General features: G+C 44.8%; 1 protein-coding gene across 11 annotated transcripts in view; it reads right to left on the bottom strand.

Moving 5' to 3' along the window:
- Nucleotides 1-1157: 1157 nt before the first annotated feature.
- Nucleotides 1158-18919, bottom strand: part of Zbtb38 (zinc finger and BTB domain containing 38) — a 118201-nt gene continuing 100439 nt past the window's right edge. For 10 of the 11 annotated variants that reach the window (XM_029542967.1, XM_021207070.2, XM_029542969.1 and 7 more), the window contains one exon: nucleotides 1158-7428. In XM_029542967.1, coding sequence (XP_029398827.1) covers nucleotides 3844-7428 — 3585 coding nt within the window. In that variant the 3' untranslated portion in view covers nucleotides 1158-3843. Of the gene's footprint in view, nucleotides 7429-14625; nucleotides 14765-18919 lie in introns of those variants that run through there. The other variant, XM_029542964.1, reaches the window with a different exon arrangement.

Here is an 18919-nt window from a genome sequence, read left to right on the forward strand (position 1 = left end):
TACCATGCCTGCCTAGATGCTCCCACCTTGATGAGAATGGACTGAACCTTTGAACCTGTAAGCCAGCCCCAGATAAATATTTTTCTATAAGACATGCCTTGGTCATGGTGTCTGTTCACAGCAGTAAAACCCTAACTAAGCCAGTTAGTCTGTGGCAATGGGATTCTTTTCATGTGAAATATTGCAAGCTGATAGTGGCAGGAGCAACATCCCTGGCCCAGAAAAGCAACTCAGCACTCAGGACACATGACACCAATCTGGAAACAGCTTTCTTCAAGCCTACATAAGTCTACAAAGCAGTGGTTCTCAACCTGCAGGGTGTGAACTCTTTTGAGGGTCGAAGCACCCTTTCCCAGGGGTCACCTAAGTGCATCAGAAAACACAGATATTTACACTGCAATTCATAGGAGTAACAAAATTACAGTTAAGAAGTAGTAATGAAAGTAATTTAATGGTTAGGGGTCAGCACAACCTGAGGAAGTAGATTAAAGGGTAGCAGCATTAAGAAGGCCAAGAACCACTGCTCTAGAACATTCCAAAACTGCACGACTTTGTTTTGTCCCCTCACTCTGTAGTGTCTTATAAGCATTTTTCTTGAAAGAGCCAAGAAAGTTCAAACTCCCTGCCTTGCTGTGAGACTGTCTCAAAGTCACTACAAAACAAGTAATGGGGATCCCTTTAGAGCTGGGGGTTAATAATGAATGCCTAGATCCAAATACATGGCTAAGCATCTGGGACTCACTAAGTATTTGTTTTCTGTAATACTTCCAAGTGAGGATCTCACTTTGAGGTACCATAACATCAGGCTTATCCCCAACACTTACCAGAAGTATTTGATGTCTCTCATTCGGATTTCCCCGCCTCCCCCTCCAATTGGTGGCTCTGGTTGGCCTGAATTCATTATGTAGACTAGCTGGCTTGAAACTCAGTTTTGCCTGCCTCTGCCTCCTGAGTGCTGGGATTAAATGAATCTGCCACCATGTCTGGTACCTATTTTAATATCACAGTTTATGAGTCCTAAGCATGTAGGTTCCATGAAATATAAGCAAGGAAACAGTCATATTGAATGAGTGTTGTATGTAACAAAGCCATGACTCACAAAGATGAAATAGCTGCACAGAAGAATTTACAGTAAGTCATTTAAAAAAGAGACTTAATGTAGGAATAAGCTATTTTAATCAAGCAAAACAAATTTATATTCATTATTTCTAAAAATAAAATTAGACCTTCTCAACCCTTAACATCTGCATTTAATCATATTTCCTAACCAAAATACAGATGCTAAGACAGCAAGTTACAGTATATCTTGTACGGCATACAGTATGTCCACTGTTTACACTTCAGTTCTACTTGGTCGTTACGTACTCGATGCAAACTTAAACACCACTCATAACATTTATACAGTCAACAACAACAAAAACATAACCAGTTGTCTTAAAATGGCTCTTCTAAAAATTGTATAGAATGTACAGAATTACAAAGTCAAGTATTTTATCAAAATATACACCCCCTCCCTGAAACTAACACAAGCTATCAACATTTTAAACGAATAATACAATTATAGAAAATATTTTCAAAATTATTTGTATGTATAAATATTCTGCCATATTTACTTTGGTCTAGAATTATCAGCATATGAGTCCACTTAAAAAATATCCACATATAAGGGCCAGGAGACATCGATACATATAATTATATTTGTAGTTAAATCAAAACAACTTAAATCCATAATTTTTTTATAATTATAATTGAAATAAAACAAATTAGTGGATCACAGGGTTGCTTGTCATCTAGTTATTAATTCAAAAGTGATTTTCATAAGCCCTTTGTGACTCAACAAAACTCAAATGGTGTGGGTGTACATATATACAACGGACAAAACAAAGCTCAATTTGCTTGTAGTTCCCCATCTCCTCTAGTATATAATACTGTATGTAGGTGAACATAGATGAGCAAATGATAAATGCAGATACATACTGGGGTTAACAGCAAAGTGCTACAGTATCAAAGGTCACCTTGAATCATGTCCTTGTTCGTTCTGGGTGTTTAAATCTTTTCTTACCTACCCCAAGCCACCCTAAGCCTTCTTCATGGAGACACCACAACATTTGGTGCGAAAAAGAGGAGTCCTTTGACAACCTTCCAGCCTTGGCTTCCCATCTACTAAATCCAGTGAACAGGAATGGCTGCTTGAACTCTTCTGAATTTTGCCCATCCTGGGCCTGGAAGGGCAGGGCGTGCTCTGCCTCCTTGCTATTCAGGCAGTTTTAACAGTAAGAATCTTTTGAGTTCCAGCTCTCCAGGATCCTAGTTCACAGGAAAAAAAATACTTGTAGGGCAAGCAGACTTTGGAGGGCAAGCAGACTTTGGAGGGCAATGTTGATAGTCATGTTAATATAAAAATTATTTAGAAATGTAAGTGGGGCTAATGTCTGCAGACACAAGGACAGCGCATCTGGCTTCATGGATGCTTCTGAGTTCTGTCTGTCCTGACAGAGCCCTGTCCTTCCACATTCTATCTCCCCATCCCTCAGAAACAGTGCTGCTGTTAGAGGCAAAGGAGGTCACCAGGTCCCCTTGTCTCCATGTTATCAGTGGGGGACAAGAGCCTGTTGTTAACTACTATGTGGGCTGCATTATCTCCAAGAATGTGTAAAATTGAGGAATTAGGCTTTCTGCCATTTCCAAGTGCCTGAGACTTGATTACCACAGAGGTGTGTCTTGCTCTCAACCTTTTGCATGCTGCTTCAGCGGAATGGGAGATATCAGGATTATCTGACCCCTTAAGTCTGGGTGGGGTAGCCCCCCACATCCATGGCCTTGGGAGGACTGGAAGACTGCAGAGAGTTCTGAAGAATCTGACCATTCTTCATTCTCTGAGGTGAGGCCACTGCAGAGGATTATATGGCCTAGGTAAGTCAGGTAAGTCTGGGAAGGCTTTCCCCGTAGATAAGGCATGACCTATGTTCTGTGTGACTTGAGTGGACCAGTTCTAATAACAGCTCAGCCGTACTTCAAGGGAACAGCACAGCACTCCATTGAGCAGCACACACATGCTCGCCAGTCAGATTCCAAGTGCTCTACTGATTTCTACAGTGGTCCTCATTCTCTGAGGCCTATTGCTCGTTAGGATTCTCTACAAGGGACATATAGACAGCTAAAAGTTATAGTGATTCATATATGTATTTTACAAGGTTTATGTTGCAGAAAAGTATTTCTAGATGACATGTGAATGTCCTACTTTAGGTTATCCATTACATATTTTCAGTTATATTGTTAAGTATTTTGTAAATACCCATTAATTTACCAAAGATTAATAGTGCAGAAACTCAACGGCAATAAATACTGTCATAGCTCGTTTAGCACGTCTCAAAGACGCTGTCTTCATGATCCTGACCCTTGCTCTCTCCAGTGACTAACACAAGTTCAGCAGACCTCATTAGTGCTTGTGAGAAAGGGTTAAATTAGGCTAAAATTCCACTGCTGGTTTCACTGTTCAAAATCCCACAGCTAAGAACTTCATTAGCCTTCACAAGATACTTGGGTCATTAGAGGATTCAGCTATTTTGTTTTTTATGCATTCTGTGTAAAGTGAATGATAAAACCCAAAATAGTTGTTAGGATCCTTTTTTTTTTTTTTTTTAGTTTACACAAATGAAAATTAACACCCCTCCCCCATCCTTTGTGACTATTACGTGAACAAACCTAAGCTTAAAAAACTAAAAAAAAAAAAAAAAAAAAAAAAAAAAAAAAAAAAAAAAAAAAAAAAAAAAAAAGAAAGAAAGAAAGAAAATGAAAAAAGTCACAAACAATTTTGAAGACTTTTTAAACTGTTGTTGTCACTCAAAGGACGTTTTCATCAAAGGCTTTTATGTCATCCTTTTGGTCGCTGTCTTCTGAATCAGTGCAAAGCTGACTCTCCAAGAGATCCGAGTTCTCATGGTACGTGTCGCCTGTTTCCTCTTGCTTAGGTAAGATCTTGTATAAGTGTTTCTTCTGGTGCATTCTGAGGGCAGCAGCTGTTTTGCATATTTTGGGGCACTGGAAGCAAGCAAAGCCTTTCCCGTCATGCTCCCGGACGTGCCTCCGTTCGTGGTTCCGTTTGGTGGACAGATACAAGAAACCCTGAAAGCAGAACTGACAGTGGTAACGCTTCTCCCCAGTGTGGATTCTCTCGTGGATCTTGAGCGTCTCGTTGAGTGTGAAAGCCTTGTTACAATACTGACAGATGAACTCCTTCACGCCCAGGTGTATGCGTTCATGCTTCTGCAGGTTCCCCTGCATCGAGAAGCACCGCCCACAGGTCTTGCACTGGTAAGGCTTCTCTCCAGTGTGGCATCTCATGTGCAACTTGAGCGTGGAGGAGCTCTGGAACTGCTTTGCACAGAGCTCGCAGATGTAAGGCTTCGAAGTGAGATGCTGGTGGGGCTTGCCTTCGGCTCCCGCCCCTGCTGCTTTGTCGCCGCCATCACAGAGCTCACACTGCAGCTTGGGCATCTCTTTATTCTCTTCTTCTTCGAAGGCCTTATCCGGGGGCAGTTTCACCTCTGCGCGATCCAGTTCGGCTGGGTATCTGCACCGGCCGACTGGGCTTCTGCTCCCGCGTTCCTTCCTCCACTTGACTTTCCTCATTTTTCTCAGCTGTTTGGATTTCTTCTTGGGCTTGTAGTTGTAGTATGGGCGCCACGGCTTATCGGTGGAGTCCTGGTCACTCACTTCATCGAATGCTTCACTCATCTCTACACATTCGGCCTGGCAAAGCCCAAGGGGGCTGTCCCCATGGGTTTCTGGGTCACTCTCCCCAGGCAGTGTCTCTTCCTGTATTTGATACTTAGGTTTTCTCCCTCTTCTGTAAAACAGCTTAGACCCAAGGATATGCCTTTTCACGATGGCTTCGTTCCCAATTTTCACTGTTATTTGGCAAAGGGGTGCAACATTGCTATCTGTGGAGGTACCAGGCAGAGCAGGTTTTGCGATATAAGTTTCAATCTTACTGGTTTCTTCGACGTTTGTGGTTTTGCCTGAAGACCCTCCATGATCGGCAACGTATTTAGCCTCCTCTGTTATTTCTCCCCTGTTACACGGAACAGTTTTCTTTTTCTCCTTAATGCTTTTGGGTCTGCTTGCAGGTTTATTGGCTTTATCTGCCTCGGGCTTGCTGTCCTTGATCAGGGAGGGGCTGACCACCGGTTGTGAAGGGAACTTGTGGCTGCTGTTGGTCAGGCTAGCAATGGCATTGCTGTGCCTGATCACTGACGAGAACTGGCTGCTGTGCACAATGACGGAGGGCACCGAGCCGCTATAGCTGATCACAGAGGCCGAGTGCTCACTGCCTTTGCCCACAGATGAAACACATGCGGGCTCTGTCTGTACGGTGGTACTGACAGTGTTTCCAGTGGAAGAAACCGACACCTCAGTTGAATCGAAGCTATCAAAGCTATCGACAAGATTGGTTTTCACTGCCTGCCTTTTCCATTTGATGCCTTCTGTATTTTTTACTCTGGCAGAAGTGGGTGCGCCCTGCCGTGAAGGAGTTTCCACTGGCACGTCAGCGCCGGCCAGCGTGTTTCTGCCATCTTGGAAGTCCAGTGTGGGCATTTCAGAGCTTTGCAGATTAGGAACGATGAATGTATCAGGGGCAGATTCGCCCCTCTGACTGTTTCCTTGAGCACTTACATAGGAAGAATTCCGGTAGCTCTTATAAGGTGCCCTCTTGCATCTCATAGGCAAGAGCCTGTAAAGTTTGTATGGATAGACAGTGGGCTTCAGTCCTCCATTTGCTGTTTTTTTATTGATGGAGAGTCTGTGATCTATGGCATGAAAAGACTTCTGATGGTTTTTTAGTATGTAGTAGGTCATAAAAGTTTCAAGACAGAAAATGCACTGGTACCGCCTCTCTCCAGTGTGCCAGATTTCATGTCGTGTCCTGTACTCAGCCAGCGCAAAGACCTTGTTGCAGTAATGGCAAGGGTATGTTCTTCTCCACGAGTGAACATTTGCATGCCGTCGGAGGCTGGACAAAGTCACGTAACTACGTTTGCACACGATGCAGCTGTAGAGCATCTGCCCGTTCACAAATTTCACCATGTGGTCCGTGTCCGACAAGGCACTCCCTGCACCAGATAGTTCGCCAATCCTATTTTCTGGTACTAATGATTCCGGGCTTCTGAACGAACTTCCATCTTGTCCAATAGTGGGGTAGTTTTCTAAGAATGGTTGGTTTCCTCCTGGCATGGGCACGTGGCTAGACCTCATGCAGATCTGCTCGTGCCGGTCCAGTCTGTTGAGGGTGGTGAACTGCTTGTTGCAGTACCTGCACACAAAAGGCTCCTGGGTTGGCTTGTGGAGCTGCATGTGGGCACTGAGCAGTGTGCTGCTGTCAAAGGACTTGGAGCAACAGCTGCAGTTATAAACGAGGGGCGGGGCCTCTGCTGTTCCTGGACCAGGAGCGTCAGAGGACTGGTTTTCATCTTCCCTGGGGAAATGGATATCTCCTTCATTGCTGGGAGGTTCTGAGTGTGACAGATCTGGAGCTGGCTGTGGGCTTCTTTCTTGATTCACCTCTGGGCAGGTTAAAAGAGGGAGTGGCATATCTTCTGCGGTTGAGTCAGAATCCTGGGTTTGGGGCTTTGGCTTTCGGCATGGCTTTGCTTTTGTGGCAAGAGCGTCACCATTTTCTTTTCCCGTGTTAGCAGATGAGCTGCTGTCATGTTCCCTCAGAGGCTGACTCCTGTAGGCCTCAGTGATGGACGAGACGGCATAAGAGTGCTCGGCAAGTGTGCGGACAGGCTCTACCTCACGGCAGACACTGGCTCTCTCCTGGCAAAGGCTGGCTGTCCTCATGGAATCAGACACCTTTTTGAAGCTTGCTCTCAAGTCCAGGGGAGAAAACATGTTATTACTATTTTCCGTCTCAATGATGGAAAATGCGTTTGTGATCCTTGGCCCATTAGTGACAGCTGGTTCTTCGTGCCTTTTCTCATTTTTTTCTTCTTTGACCACGCCCTTTTCAGTAATGCAGACTACGTAAGGACCTGGGGAATTTGAGAAGTTGCGGTCACTAAGGTCTTCTAAGAATGATATTCCCAGCTTTTTCCCTGCAGCTGCAAGATCAGTGACGGTTTCCTGTCTTTTGACCACAACGGTGGAGCTGTAGATATAATTAAGTATTTCTGTAAACACTTCGGCTTTCAGATCATCCAGCTCCAAGACGTGACTGGAAATACAGATCGTATGGCTCCAAAAGATGTTTTTGAAATAAAGACTTGAGGCGGCCAGGACATTGCTGTGGGCTTTAAACTTGGTGTCCTCCACGATGATGGTGACATCACATAAGATGCCCCGAATGCGCTGCTCATTTAAGATGGAGAGTACCGTGTCACTGTGAAAGTCGTCCTTGAAGTCCCTGGAGAGGGACATGACTGTCATCTGAAACAAGAAACAAATGGTCAGGGGACCTCCCATAGGTGCCTTGGTCACTTCTAGGCTATGTCTACTTCTGGGGAAACTTTTTTTTTTTTTAAACTAACACATAAGAACTCAGCTGGCTATCTCATCCTGTTGTTTTCCCTATGTCTTGGAAGTCAACAGAAGGCCAGCCTTCCTCCTGCCCCAGACTGTTGTTTCTCATGCCATTGCAAGTAGCTGTAGCTGGAAATTCTCCCAGGATTCCTTCCCCTGCCTTCTGCAAAGCCTTGGCTATGTGTATGTGTCCAAATATGGGGAGGGCAAGTTTCTGTGTGTCCAAGCAGAAAGGGTGTCCCCGTTGAGGCTGCTGCACAGAGACTCTAGAGCTGAGTGGATCCGGGTCTTTTAGAAGCATCCACGTTTCATCTGACTTCCGTAACACAAGGTCTTACTATTTTGCTCCAACTAGCTTGGGACTTGTTATCTAGACAAAGCTGGCCTTGAACTCAGAGATCCACCTACCTCTGTCTTCTTTCAAATGTTCTCCCCTGATACTCCATGACCAGGCTGTCACACGTGCTGAGTCACATCCCAAACCCTACTGGCCTGGAACTAGTTTATGTAGGTTAGGCTGGCATTGAGCTCAGAGATCAGTCTGCCTCTGCTTCCTGTGTACTAGGTGTAAAGGCATTTGTCAACATACCTGGCCTCATTTGATATATGTGTGTGCCCATGTGTGTGCGTGTGATTGTGCATGTGTGTGTTGCTGAGGACTGAATCCCTGGCCTCTACATGCTGGTCAAAGACTCTACTATTGAGACAGAACCTCAGCCTCTTCTATATGTTTTCAAAGATAACCTTGATAATCTGATCCAAACATAATTCATAAAGCAGAAACAGTTCATTGATTTACTTTAAAGGCTTCCCATAAGTGAGTGGTTCCTTCACCTGAGGGTTATCTGCTCAGAGAAGCAGCGAGGATGGAAGAAGCCATTCTAACTCGTTCTCTTCTGAGTGGCAATGTCTGTAACTGATCTGACCACCAGGGACACCCTGCCTCCTTTCCACACATGGCCTCAGGAGAACCAGCCTACCCTTTACTTGATTCCCCAGTTACTATAACCAGACTAGACCAGAGTTTTTAAAACGAACCCTGTGGAGTACTAAAGGCAAACCAAAAGGTGACAAGACAGTAGGCCAGGGAAGTATGTTTCTAAGTCTATGATAATTCAGTCTCATCACAGATTCCAAAGTTAGAACACTGAAAGGCCCAGTGGCTCTTGGATGGTCTAAAAATGTTATACATGTAGCATGCACAAGTTACCCTCTTTAGACTTGTTGTCACTGTTGTGAAATGTGCAAGAAACAATGGTTCAAAGGGTTTAGTTGACAGTAGAAAAGGCAGTTCATTGCAACTGACAGATGGAGGTAGGAGGAGGAGGAAAGAGAGGGAGGAGGGGGGAGGAGAGAGGGGCAGGAGGAGCCTGGGTCAGCCAGTTTGCTTCTCCCATGGCCCACCTTCAGGTGCATCTTTCCCTCTTATCCCTTCTGATGCATCCAGAGCCATGTGTTACAAATTTCCTACATACTTCTCAATCCAATCAGGCTGATAATTAGGATTGACCACCTGTTCTTATACCACTGTGTGGGTGGCGGCGGCTGAATGATCTTGTCAGTCTAACATAGAATGGTTTGTCACAATAGCAGCAAAGAAAGCAGGATGTAGGCAAGTGGGGACTTAGGGTGGCTCTGAAGGGGAGGAGGGGCCATTCACACCAACATCTGTACTCTCTGACATTACAGACACAGCACCTCACAGCAAACCCTCCAGAGTTCTCCCAGAGAGTAACTGATAGCACGGGAGCCTCTGCACATAGAGGACCCACAGCAGATTTTGTAACAAAGAGTGTCAGTCAGAAAGAAGATAAGATTAGATTTACGTGTAATCACTAAAATTTTTTCTAAAAGGAGTTTCACACACCAAGTTTGTCGTTCTCAGCAGTGTTACTGAGATAGAGAAACATGAGGAGGTTGGGGGTGGGGGCAGGGCGGGCTCGGCAGTTATGAGCAGTAGTTGCTCTTCCAGAGAGAAACCCATGTTTGATTCCCAGCACCCACATAGCAGTGCACAACTGTCCTTAACTCCAGCTCTGGGGAATATAATGCCCTCTTCTGGCCTCTGTGGGCACTAGACACACATGTGGTAGACAGACAGACATGTAGGCAAAGCATCCACACACACACACAAAATAAAAAATATTTTAAAAGGCTAATAAAAATATTCTAGATATAAAAATTTAAGTGAGCCAATATTAAAACAATCTGTAACTAGAGAGCTGTCACCACTCTCTGTGCTGTTTAGCTTTACTGACTATTATCCTGTGTGTGTGTGTGTGTGTGTGTGTGTGTGTGTGTGGTGGTGGTGGTGGCCGTGTGAAGGAGCACACATGGAGGGCAGGGGACACTTTAGAGGAGTTATTTCTTCTCTTCACTCTTGTGTGGGTCCCAGGGATTGAACTCAGGTCGTCAGCCTTGCCTGACAAATGCATTGATATCTGTTGAGCTATCGTATCAGCCCCAAGTTTGTATTTTATCCAGAATAACTTTTAAAAGCACCTTTTACTGGGCAGTGATGGTGCACACCTTTAATGCCAGTGCTCCAGAGACAAAGGCAGGTGGATATCTATAAGTTGGAGGCCATACATGTGGTCTATACAGGACAGCTAGGGCTACACAGAAAAACCCTGTCTTGAAAAACCAAACTAACTAAATAAATAAAATAAAGTAAAATAAAATCACCTTTTAAATATATAAATACATATATGTACATAGACATGTATGTATAAATGCATGGATGTATATAAACATTTAAATGAATATATATGCATATATTATATATTATAATTCTATTTTATGAGTACAGATCTAGAAATAGGGTGAATTATTCAGCACCCAAAACAGGGCACTAGAGAAAGAAAGAAGTGTAATTAATAACTATGTCAGGGAAATAGCATGCACTAGGACTCAATCCCCAAAAGATAAACGGTCACCCTATATTTACATACTTCAATATGAAAACAGAGTATATAGTTCTATAAACTTCAATATAAACATTTTATGTGTGTTAACATAAAATATATCTTATCTGAGTATGTCACAGGGAAATTCTACTTAATCATCATGCGTGGACTCTTCGACTGGCTTGTCTCCTGCCACACTACAGGTCTATAGAACAAATACACATACATGCAGTATAAGCATGGGCACCTAAGTTAGATACTTCCCCTGACTAACATGACTATGCAAGACCAGGTGCCTGCTATACATGTATAAACTTGTAATCCTAGCACTTAGGAGGCCGAGGCAAGAAGACTGTTAAGTTCAAGGCCAGCCTAGGCTACACGGGAGAACCTGTTTAAAAATAGATAAATCTAACAAATAAGCAAATGCAAACAATGAAATTATTCTGCTATACTTTCATTCAAAATTAAGTACCTTGTGCATGTGTGTTTACGTGTGTGTGTACAGATGCATATATTGGGGGGTTCACGGCATGTGTGTACATGTCTGTGTGGAGATCAGAGGTCAATCTTGGGTATTGTTCCTAAAGAGCCATTTCCTCGTGTTATGAGACAAGGTCTCTCAATGGGACTTAGGACTCACTGTTTAGGCTATGCAAGTTCCAGGGATATACCCAAGTCTATCCTCAGTGCTGGGACTGCAAACATGCCCAACTTTCTCTCATGGGCAATGGGTCTTGTGGGACAAACTTAACTGAGTGACCCATAGTCACAGCTCCAGAATTATCTACCTCATAACAAAACAAAGTTCTGTTCATTAGATTCAAACTGTCAGGTAGAGCAGTCCCTACTCCATCTTGGCCTTCCTGTCTCACACCCAGATGTCCAATGAGCATATCTCCCCTTCATGGACCACCTTTGTCACAAGCCCTGGAAGACCTCTACTTCCTGTGTCCATCTTGCTTCCTCTCTCCTCAAGCTCTGGTCCTCCTCCAGCCCAGAGTTCTCCTTGGTGAGCAGCTGAAGGGTTCAGAGCGTCTGAGACAGATAGGCTTGTTCACATGTATCTCGCTTGATGACTCCCCAAAGTGCAGGAACAATCTTGCCCGGCTCTGTACTCTCTGTAGCTGTAGCATGAAGTATGCTGGCTATGTTGCTGATGAGCAGAGAGCAGTTTGAGCAAATGTCTTAATAGACATACTGTGCAAACAGAGCCTCCTGAGGGAGAGCCTGGCTGTTTTAAAGCAGGTTTCAAAGGCCTCTGGGTTTCCTAAGGCATTTTCCAGAGCTGTGAGATCAAAACTGCTTTGTGATGATACAGAGTCTTATACAGAAAAGCATCATCTGCGGCAAGGGATCACAGGTAGGTGCTGGCACATCAGCAGACACCGTGCCAGACACACCCAGTGGAAGGAGTAAAAACTAATCATTTTATTAACTTTTATTCTTAAGGTGTGTGTGTGTATGTGTGTGTGTGTATGCATTCTGTGTGATAAAACAAAGTGGTATATGTAAAACACTTAAAGAGTATATACTGAGTGCTGGAGAGATGGCTCAGTGGTTAAGAGCACTGACTGTTCTTCCAGAAGTGCCGAGTTTAATTCCCAGCAACCACATGGTGGTTGCTGTAATGGGACTGATGCCCTCTTCTAGTGTGTCTAGTGAAGAGAAGTGTGCCCACATACATTAAATCAATCAATCAATCAATCAATCAACCAACCAATCTTAAAAGCAAAATAAGCCGGGATTCACCATGCCTTTAATCCCAGCACTTGGGAAGCAGAGACAGGCAGATTTCTGAGTTCGAGGCCAGCCTGGTCTACAGAGTGAGTTCCAGGACAGCCAGGGCTACACAGAGAAACCCTGTCTCAAAAAAAAAAAAAAAAAAAAAAAAAAAGAAATCATGATGTCAAATTTGGGTGTAATATTAAAGAATATCCACAGTTACCCAGAAAGGCTATTTGAAAAAAAAGTCCAGCCGGGCATGGTGGCACACGCCTTTAATCCCAGCACTNGGGAGGCAGAGGCAGGCGGATTTCTGAGTTCAAGGCCAGCNTGGTCTACANAGTGAGTTCCAGGACAGCCAGGGCTACACAGAGAAACCCTGTCTCAAAAAACCAAAAAAAAAAAAAAAAGTCTTTTTCAGCTCTTTATTTGTGCAAGATGAATTTCTTTATATACCTCAACTGATATAACATGCGATATTACAATCAAATGCAGGAATAGATGTAAAATCAAGCCGTCTTTCTATTAAACCAAAATTGAAGATATTTGACAAACTATAATACCATACTTCTCATTGGGTTTTGGTTTTTTTTTTCCACATAATCATCATTTTAAATGAAATGTTACTTTATTGTTTAATTAGGGTGACCATAGTCATTTTGCATGAGTATTTAAATACTCATTTGAATTTTTGAAGACGGTAAATAATGACAGACCTCAGATGAGCAAAACCTCTTTGAATCTTCAGTGATAAATGAGTCCAGGGACTGGTTTCAAGACACTTCACAAATGTAGCAGAATTTTCCCTGTCCAATTAATTTAAATATTAATACAACAAGAAGTCTGTGATTGGCCACGGAAGGGGGAGGCGGATGTAGGAGTTTGGGAGACGGGAGAGGAGGGAAGATGGAGGGAGAGGAAGATGATCCAGATTCCGTGTGTCTATAAATAGTCACATGCAACCATCCATAACTCCAGGTCCAGAGAATCTGGCACCTTTTTCTCACCTCTGTGAGCACTGGGCATGCAAGTGGTGTACAGACAAACATGCAGATAAAACACTCATACACATAAATAAAAAGAGGATAAATATATCCTAAGACAAAAAACTTTAAAGTTTTTTGTGCTAATCTTTGAGGCAACATTTATAATACTTTGAAATAATTTCTGCCTCCAGGAAATTATTTTACTAAAGAAAAAAAAAATCACATGTATGCCTAAAAGAACCAAATGCAAAATGACTGAAAGTAAGCCCTAAAGCAGATGTGCCGGCAGACAGCGGGGGAGACCGGGAGATGGAGACGTGTACAGCTACACAGATGTGAGCTGTTGCATACCTTGACTGATCTCTTTGAATTTGAGTCTGGCTAAGCAGCTGGAGGGTGGGAGGTCAGGGGGAGGGACCACACAGAGCCCGCTCCCGGCTATCCCCAATGAAAACCGTTCTTTGATTGGCATGGCTGCCATCTTACTCTATACAATTTACTATTTGCTTGCATCTTGTTTTCTAAGTCTCGAGAACTACTTTGGTCACAACAATCTTCCTGCTCAGGTGATTCTATCCACACATTTATTTACAAGCCAGGCCCTCACCGTCCTAAGGTGAGGATGTGCACGTAAGGAAAGCAAGATGCTATTCTTAGGCCTTCGTTCTCAGACTGAGAACTCGACTTGGTGACGATGCACGCTCCACTTCCCGACACTGCCAGCTTAATTAACGCTTCTTTTCCTCTAACCAGTTAAAACAATTCTACCAAAATAGACAGAGGTAAAAATGGTCAGAACTATAGTTCCCATATAAACCATATGATTTACCATATACCTCTGTATAGGGCTTCCTATTAAAATCTGACATTTGGTGTGCATGTGTGCGCATGTGTGCACATGTGCATGTCTGTGGGCGCCTGTCTGTGCATATGAAGAGACCACCTTGGTTTTTGTTTTGTTTTGTTTTGTTTGTTTGTTTTTGTTTGTTTTTTTAAGGGCTAGGGTCTCTCCCTGAACATGAAGGTTACCGGTCAGATAGACAGTGAGCTCTCGATATTCCCGTTTGTCCCCCAAGTCCTACAGTTACAGGCCCCCCATTTACGTGCCTGTTGAGGACCCAAACTCAGGTCCTCAAGCTTGCAAAATAAATGTTTAATCCTGTGGGCCATCTCCCCAACTCCTGAAATCTGTTGCGTTTTATCGGTAAACCTCAAGGGCACGGCAGAGGAGAGGAAAGAGCTCTTTCCAGGGGAAGGCTGCTCTCCAAAGCCGGTCTGGACCCCGGCTTTCTAAATCCTCCCATCAGAGAAGACCAAGCCTTCCAGCCAGCGCTCAGGCAGATCAGTTCCTGACATAAATAAAATAATAGAGTTGGACCAACAGACAACGCTCTCCCCTCTCTCTCTACTGCAAGTCGTGTTCTATAAAAAGAAACTTAGAAATCAACCCTAACTAAAAAAAGAATGCTCTGTATGAGGGTACTGACCTGGAATCCTGCAAACGTCAACCTCACATTCCACATCCGGCTAGCACAGGCCTACGGAAGAAGGATCCACTGTGTGGGGTTGCGAGGCCCTATGGAAATTTTCTGACAAAGGGCGGTTTGCTGCAGGGAGCTGGCTCCGCCATCCCACACACATCCTCGCAGTACATTTGCTCACAGTCATGGTGAGGTCTACGTCAGACCACACGTGATGGGGTGTTAGAAACACAAGCACCAGATCTCAAAAACAGATTACAAAACAGAAGCCCTTTATAGCGCAGGGCTGCGTCTAGGGAGGGGGCACCCCTTTGATTTTGTCTTCAAAACGGGGCCCTGATGAGCTCTGCATATCAGGCTGCAACACACTGAAAGCTACCAGACTCCAGATCACACACAGTGTGTGACCAGGGAAGTTCGCTTTCTTACCTGAAACTCAAGAGTGACATCATGAGCTACTGAAGGCACTCCACATAGGGGTGGCTGGCTGGGGCAGTCTCACCCGTTATGGTGTGTGGGCAAACAACAGGTCTCCAGGCTTGCCGTTGCGTGCACAGACTGTAAGACCGGGTATTTGTCAGGTTCGTGAATGAGGCAATGGGCTCAGCTAAACGTTTTGCGTTGCTTGTTTGCAAAGATGAAAGGGGAACAGGTCCATGGGTTCTTTGGCCCCCGTTGAAACGGAGCAGGGTTTAGCATGGCCTGCCTAACATGGGTTCATCTCAGGATCAAGCTTGCCCAGACACCTGCTGGCTTGAGAAACCTGGCAAACAGGCTCAGAGTCTGCCTCCTAAGCCCTCAGAGTGCTGTGTCCTTATTTCAGCAAATTCCACCAGCACTCAAGAGTCCCAAATGTTGAAAACACTTTCAATCTGAATACTGTTCCTTAGGATGGATTCCTGTTCTCTGAAATGTCCCAGTGCAGGGATGAGCCGTCTCTTAAGATAGTTGGTTTTTAAAGGGCAAATGCGGCTTCCCTGTGAACTTAAAGGGCGGGCGGGCCGAGCAGAGGATGGCCCTTCCTTTCTCACTCGAATGCCACCCCTGGGATGGTGAAGAGCTGTTGCACATTCTGGCTTCTGAACAAGAATGCACATTTAACTCGTGGCAAGGACAGGTTATCCTAAAATGGACAGAGTACCAACCGCTGCTTAGCTCTGAATCTGCTGCCATTGCTCCCCAACCTTCCCTGTGGATTCAGCACAATACATGAAATCACAGTTCATGCCGATTCTTCCTGAAAGTTGGTAGAGGGGGTGAAATTATACACACACACACACACACACACACACACACACACACACACACACCATCAAGTGCATCATGTGTCCAACAGAACCCAGTAAGTACATCACTTAGTACAGAGTAGGGGGTCAGCACAACCTAGCAAGTGAAGTATGTTGCACATAGTAGGGGTTCATCAAATGCTAGCAAACAGCTAGAAAACTAAGCTGACTGTAACCTGCCAATTGACTATGGGTGGAGCTGCTCACATACATGATCTTTGATTAGAGTACAAATACAGAGCAATCTGGCCAATCCATGCTACAAGCCTTCAGAGGCCTTTCCCCATCCTGGGAAAAATCCAGGCTTATCGGCAGCCTGCAGGGTACTGTGTTATCCATGGGGTACCCCACTCTCCCCTGCCTCACTTGTTCCTCCCTGCTCCACACTTAGGCTCTGTTTACGACTCCACCTGACAAGTTTCTTCTGGTCCTGGAGCCTTGAATGAACCCCAACTCAGGCCCTGCCTAGGAATGACTTCCTCTCATGCTTCAGGCCTGGCTCTGAATCCTGAGGCACATCTTCTCTATGGCCCCACCTTATCTCCCCTCTGCTCTGACCTGGACATGAAGTGTCTGCCATAGGCCGCTCTACATAGGACACTTGGTCCTCAGCTGGCAGTGCCTCACTGAAGGAAGTGGGCTGCTGGTGGCAAGGCCCCTGCTTTGCTTCCTGATTCAAGGCAGTATGAAAGCAAGCGCTGCCTGCCCCTGGCCACCCTGAGTTATCACTGACTCTTCAGGCCTTGCCGCCTGCCCCTGGCCACCCTGAGTTATCACTGACTGTTCAGGCCTTGCCGCCTGCCCCTGGCCACCCTGAGTTATCACTGACTCTTCAGGCCTTCCTTGCACACCCTTTCTCCCTTACATCGCTTCTTTGAGACAGTTTGTCTAAAGCAACACCAATTTATATCAGAAAATTAGTGTGTGTGTAAGTCAACACTCCCCTCACCACTGTTTTCATACCACTTCCTCGCCGACAAGTGCCACACACATCCTAGTCCCTAGTTATGTGCAGGGCCCTGAGACTTCCACCCTCACCACATACAAATACAGTTTCCCTATGCATACTCTAGGATGAAGTTTGACTTACAGATTAGGTACAATTAGACATTAACTATAATTGAACAATTAAACAGACTATAATAAGAGTTAGTTAGAACTCACAAGTTGCTTCTAGACCTTTCCATTTCATATGATCAGAGTATACCTGACCTTAGATAACTGAAATGGTAGGCCATCCAACCTTAGATAAAGGGGGACCGCTGTTTCCTCTTCACTGTCTTCCTAGGAAGTGGAGTGAGCTGTGGGAGGGAGGGACAAAGCCTTTCTACTCTTGCTGCATGTGACACACAGACGCCACTCAGGTTTGTGGAGTGAGATGAGAAAAGTGAATAAAGCAAAGATGGTTCAGCCTGATGAGAGACCCAGCCTGCAATGCCGGGCGTGGCGGCACAGGCCTGTACTCATCACAGAGATGGTAAGAAAGGAAGAGTGGGAGTCTGAACAAGTAACAGGCGACATAGGTTTGAGATCAACCTGGGTTACACAGGAAACCTTGTCTTAGAAGCAAGCAAGACAAAAATGCGAAGGTCTTCCTCCTGTGCTCTCATGTTCACCCACCCCCACGGCCTTGTGGTTCCACAGCGCATGGTGCAGTCCAACACCACACACAGCTTACACTGCTTACACTGACCACCCACCCATCTGCCTGATAGAATCCAGCCCCACGGTGCAGCAAGCTTTGACTTCATTGATGGGTCTTATGCCCCTGGAATAGGGCCTGACATGTGAAGGCCCTTAGTAAATACTTACTCAAAAACTAAATAATTTTTTACCAGGAATAGGTATATATTTATAAATCAATACTTCATAAAGATAGTTGTTGTGGACTACAGTTTTCATCTTCTAAATTCTCCAAATTCACTTTGCTTTCTAAGATTTACTTAATTTTATTTATACATTTGTGTGTACCTATGTGAATTTAATGTGCATGACACATATGCAGTACCACCTGAGTCCAGAAGAGGGTGCTGGATCTCCTGAACTGGAATTACAGGGGTTTGAGTACCATCTGATGTGTGTGTGCTGGGAACCAAACCTGGCTTCTCGGCAGAGTAGTAAGTGCTCTTCACCACTGAGCCATCTCTCCAGTCCCCAAATCCACTCTGAATAACATTATTTTTCTCAATACATTTCAGGTTGTAAAGCATTCTGCATATTGACTCATTTAATGCCCACCACAATCCTGGAATTCTACCAGATAAAATGAAAAGATTACTATACACTGATAGGATTAAATGAATGAACTGAGGCGAGGCTTGAGATATAGATACTGTATCATTGTCACGAACATAGGAGAGATGGAGAAACTGAGCCCATAGCAGTTACTCATATAACAAGGCAAGTGGTTTCTGATGGGGGATGGCGCTCAGCCTGCTAGAAGGAACTTGTTCTATACGCAAAAGGGCGCTAGGTCCAAACTGCAAATTTATCACACATGATCACTGCTGAAGAAGGGCTGTCATAACAGCCAGTGAGCCACAGGTCAGGAGATTGCTGAAGCTGCTGAGGAGGCTGCTCTAGGGACCCTCAAGTGGGGCAGTGGAGGATGAGGGCCAGAGCTATCCTCACGGCACTCTTCAGGACAACCAGGGCATCGCCAGACAATGGGTCTTGATGATGTCCCAGGCCAAGGAGCCGCCAGCAGTGCAGGTGTTTACAGCAGCTGTACCGTAGGCATTTTCCAAGTGTGGCCTGATACATAATCAGTCAGTGTTCACTGCACAGCCCCCAAACCATCTGCATAGCCCAGATTTGCTGGCCTGAAGGAAGGCGAGCTTTGGTGCTTCCTGTAACAGGAACGAGAGTATAGACTGACCCTTTCACTATAGGTCAGTGAAGAGGAGGGCTGCGAGGTTCCAGTGAGGGCGCAACATGAGATCAACTGTGGGAAGCCTCAGAAGAACACTGGAGAGAGAGAGAGAGAGAGAGAGAGAGAGAGAGAGAGAGAGAGA

Source organism: Mus pahari, chromosome 10 (genome assembly GCF_900095145.1).
Source record: "Mus pahari chromosome 10, PAHARI_EIJ_v1.1, whole genome shotgun sequence".
NCBI classification, from domain to species: Eukaryota; Metazoa; Chordata; class Mammalia; order Rodentia; family Muridae; genus Mus; species Mus pahari.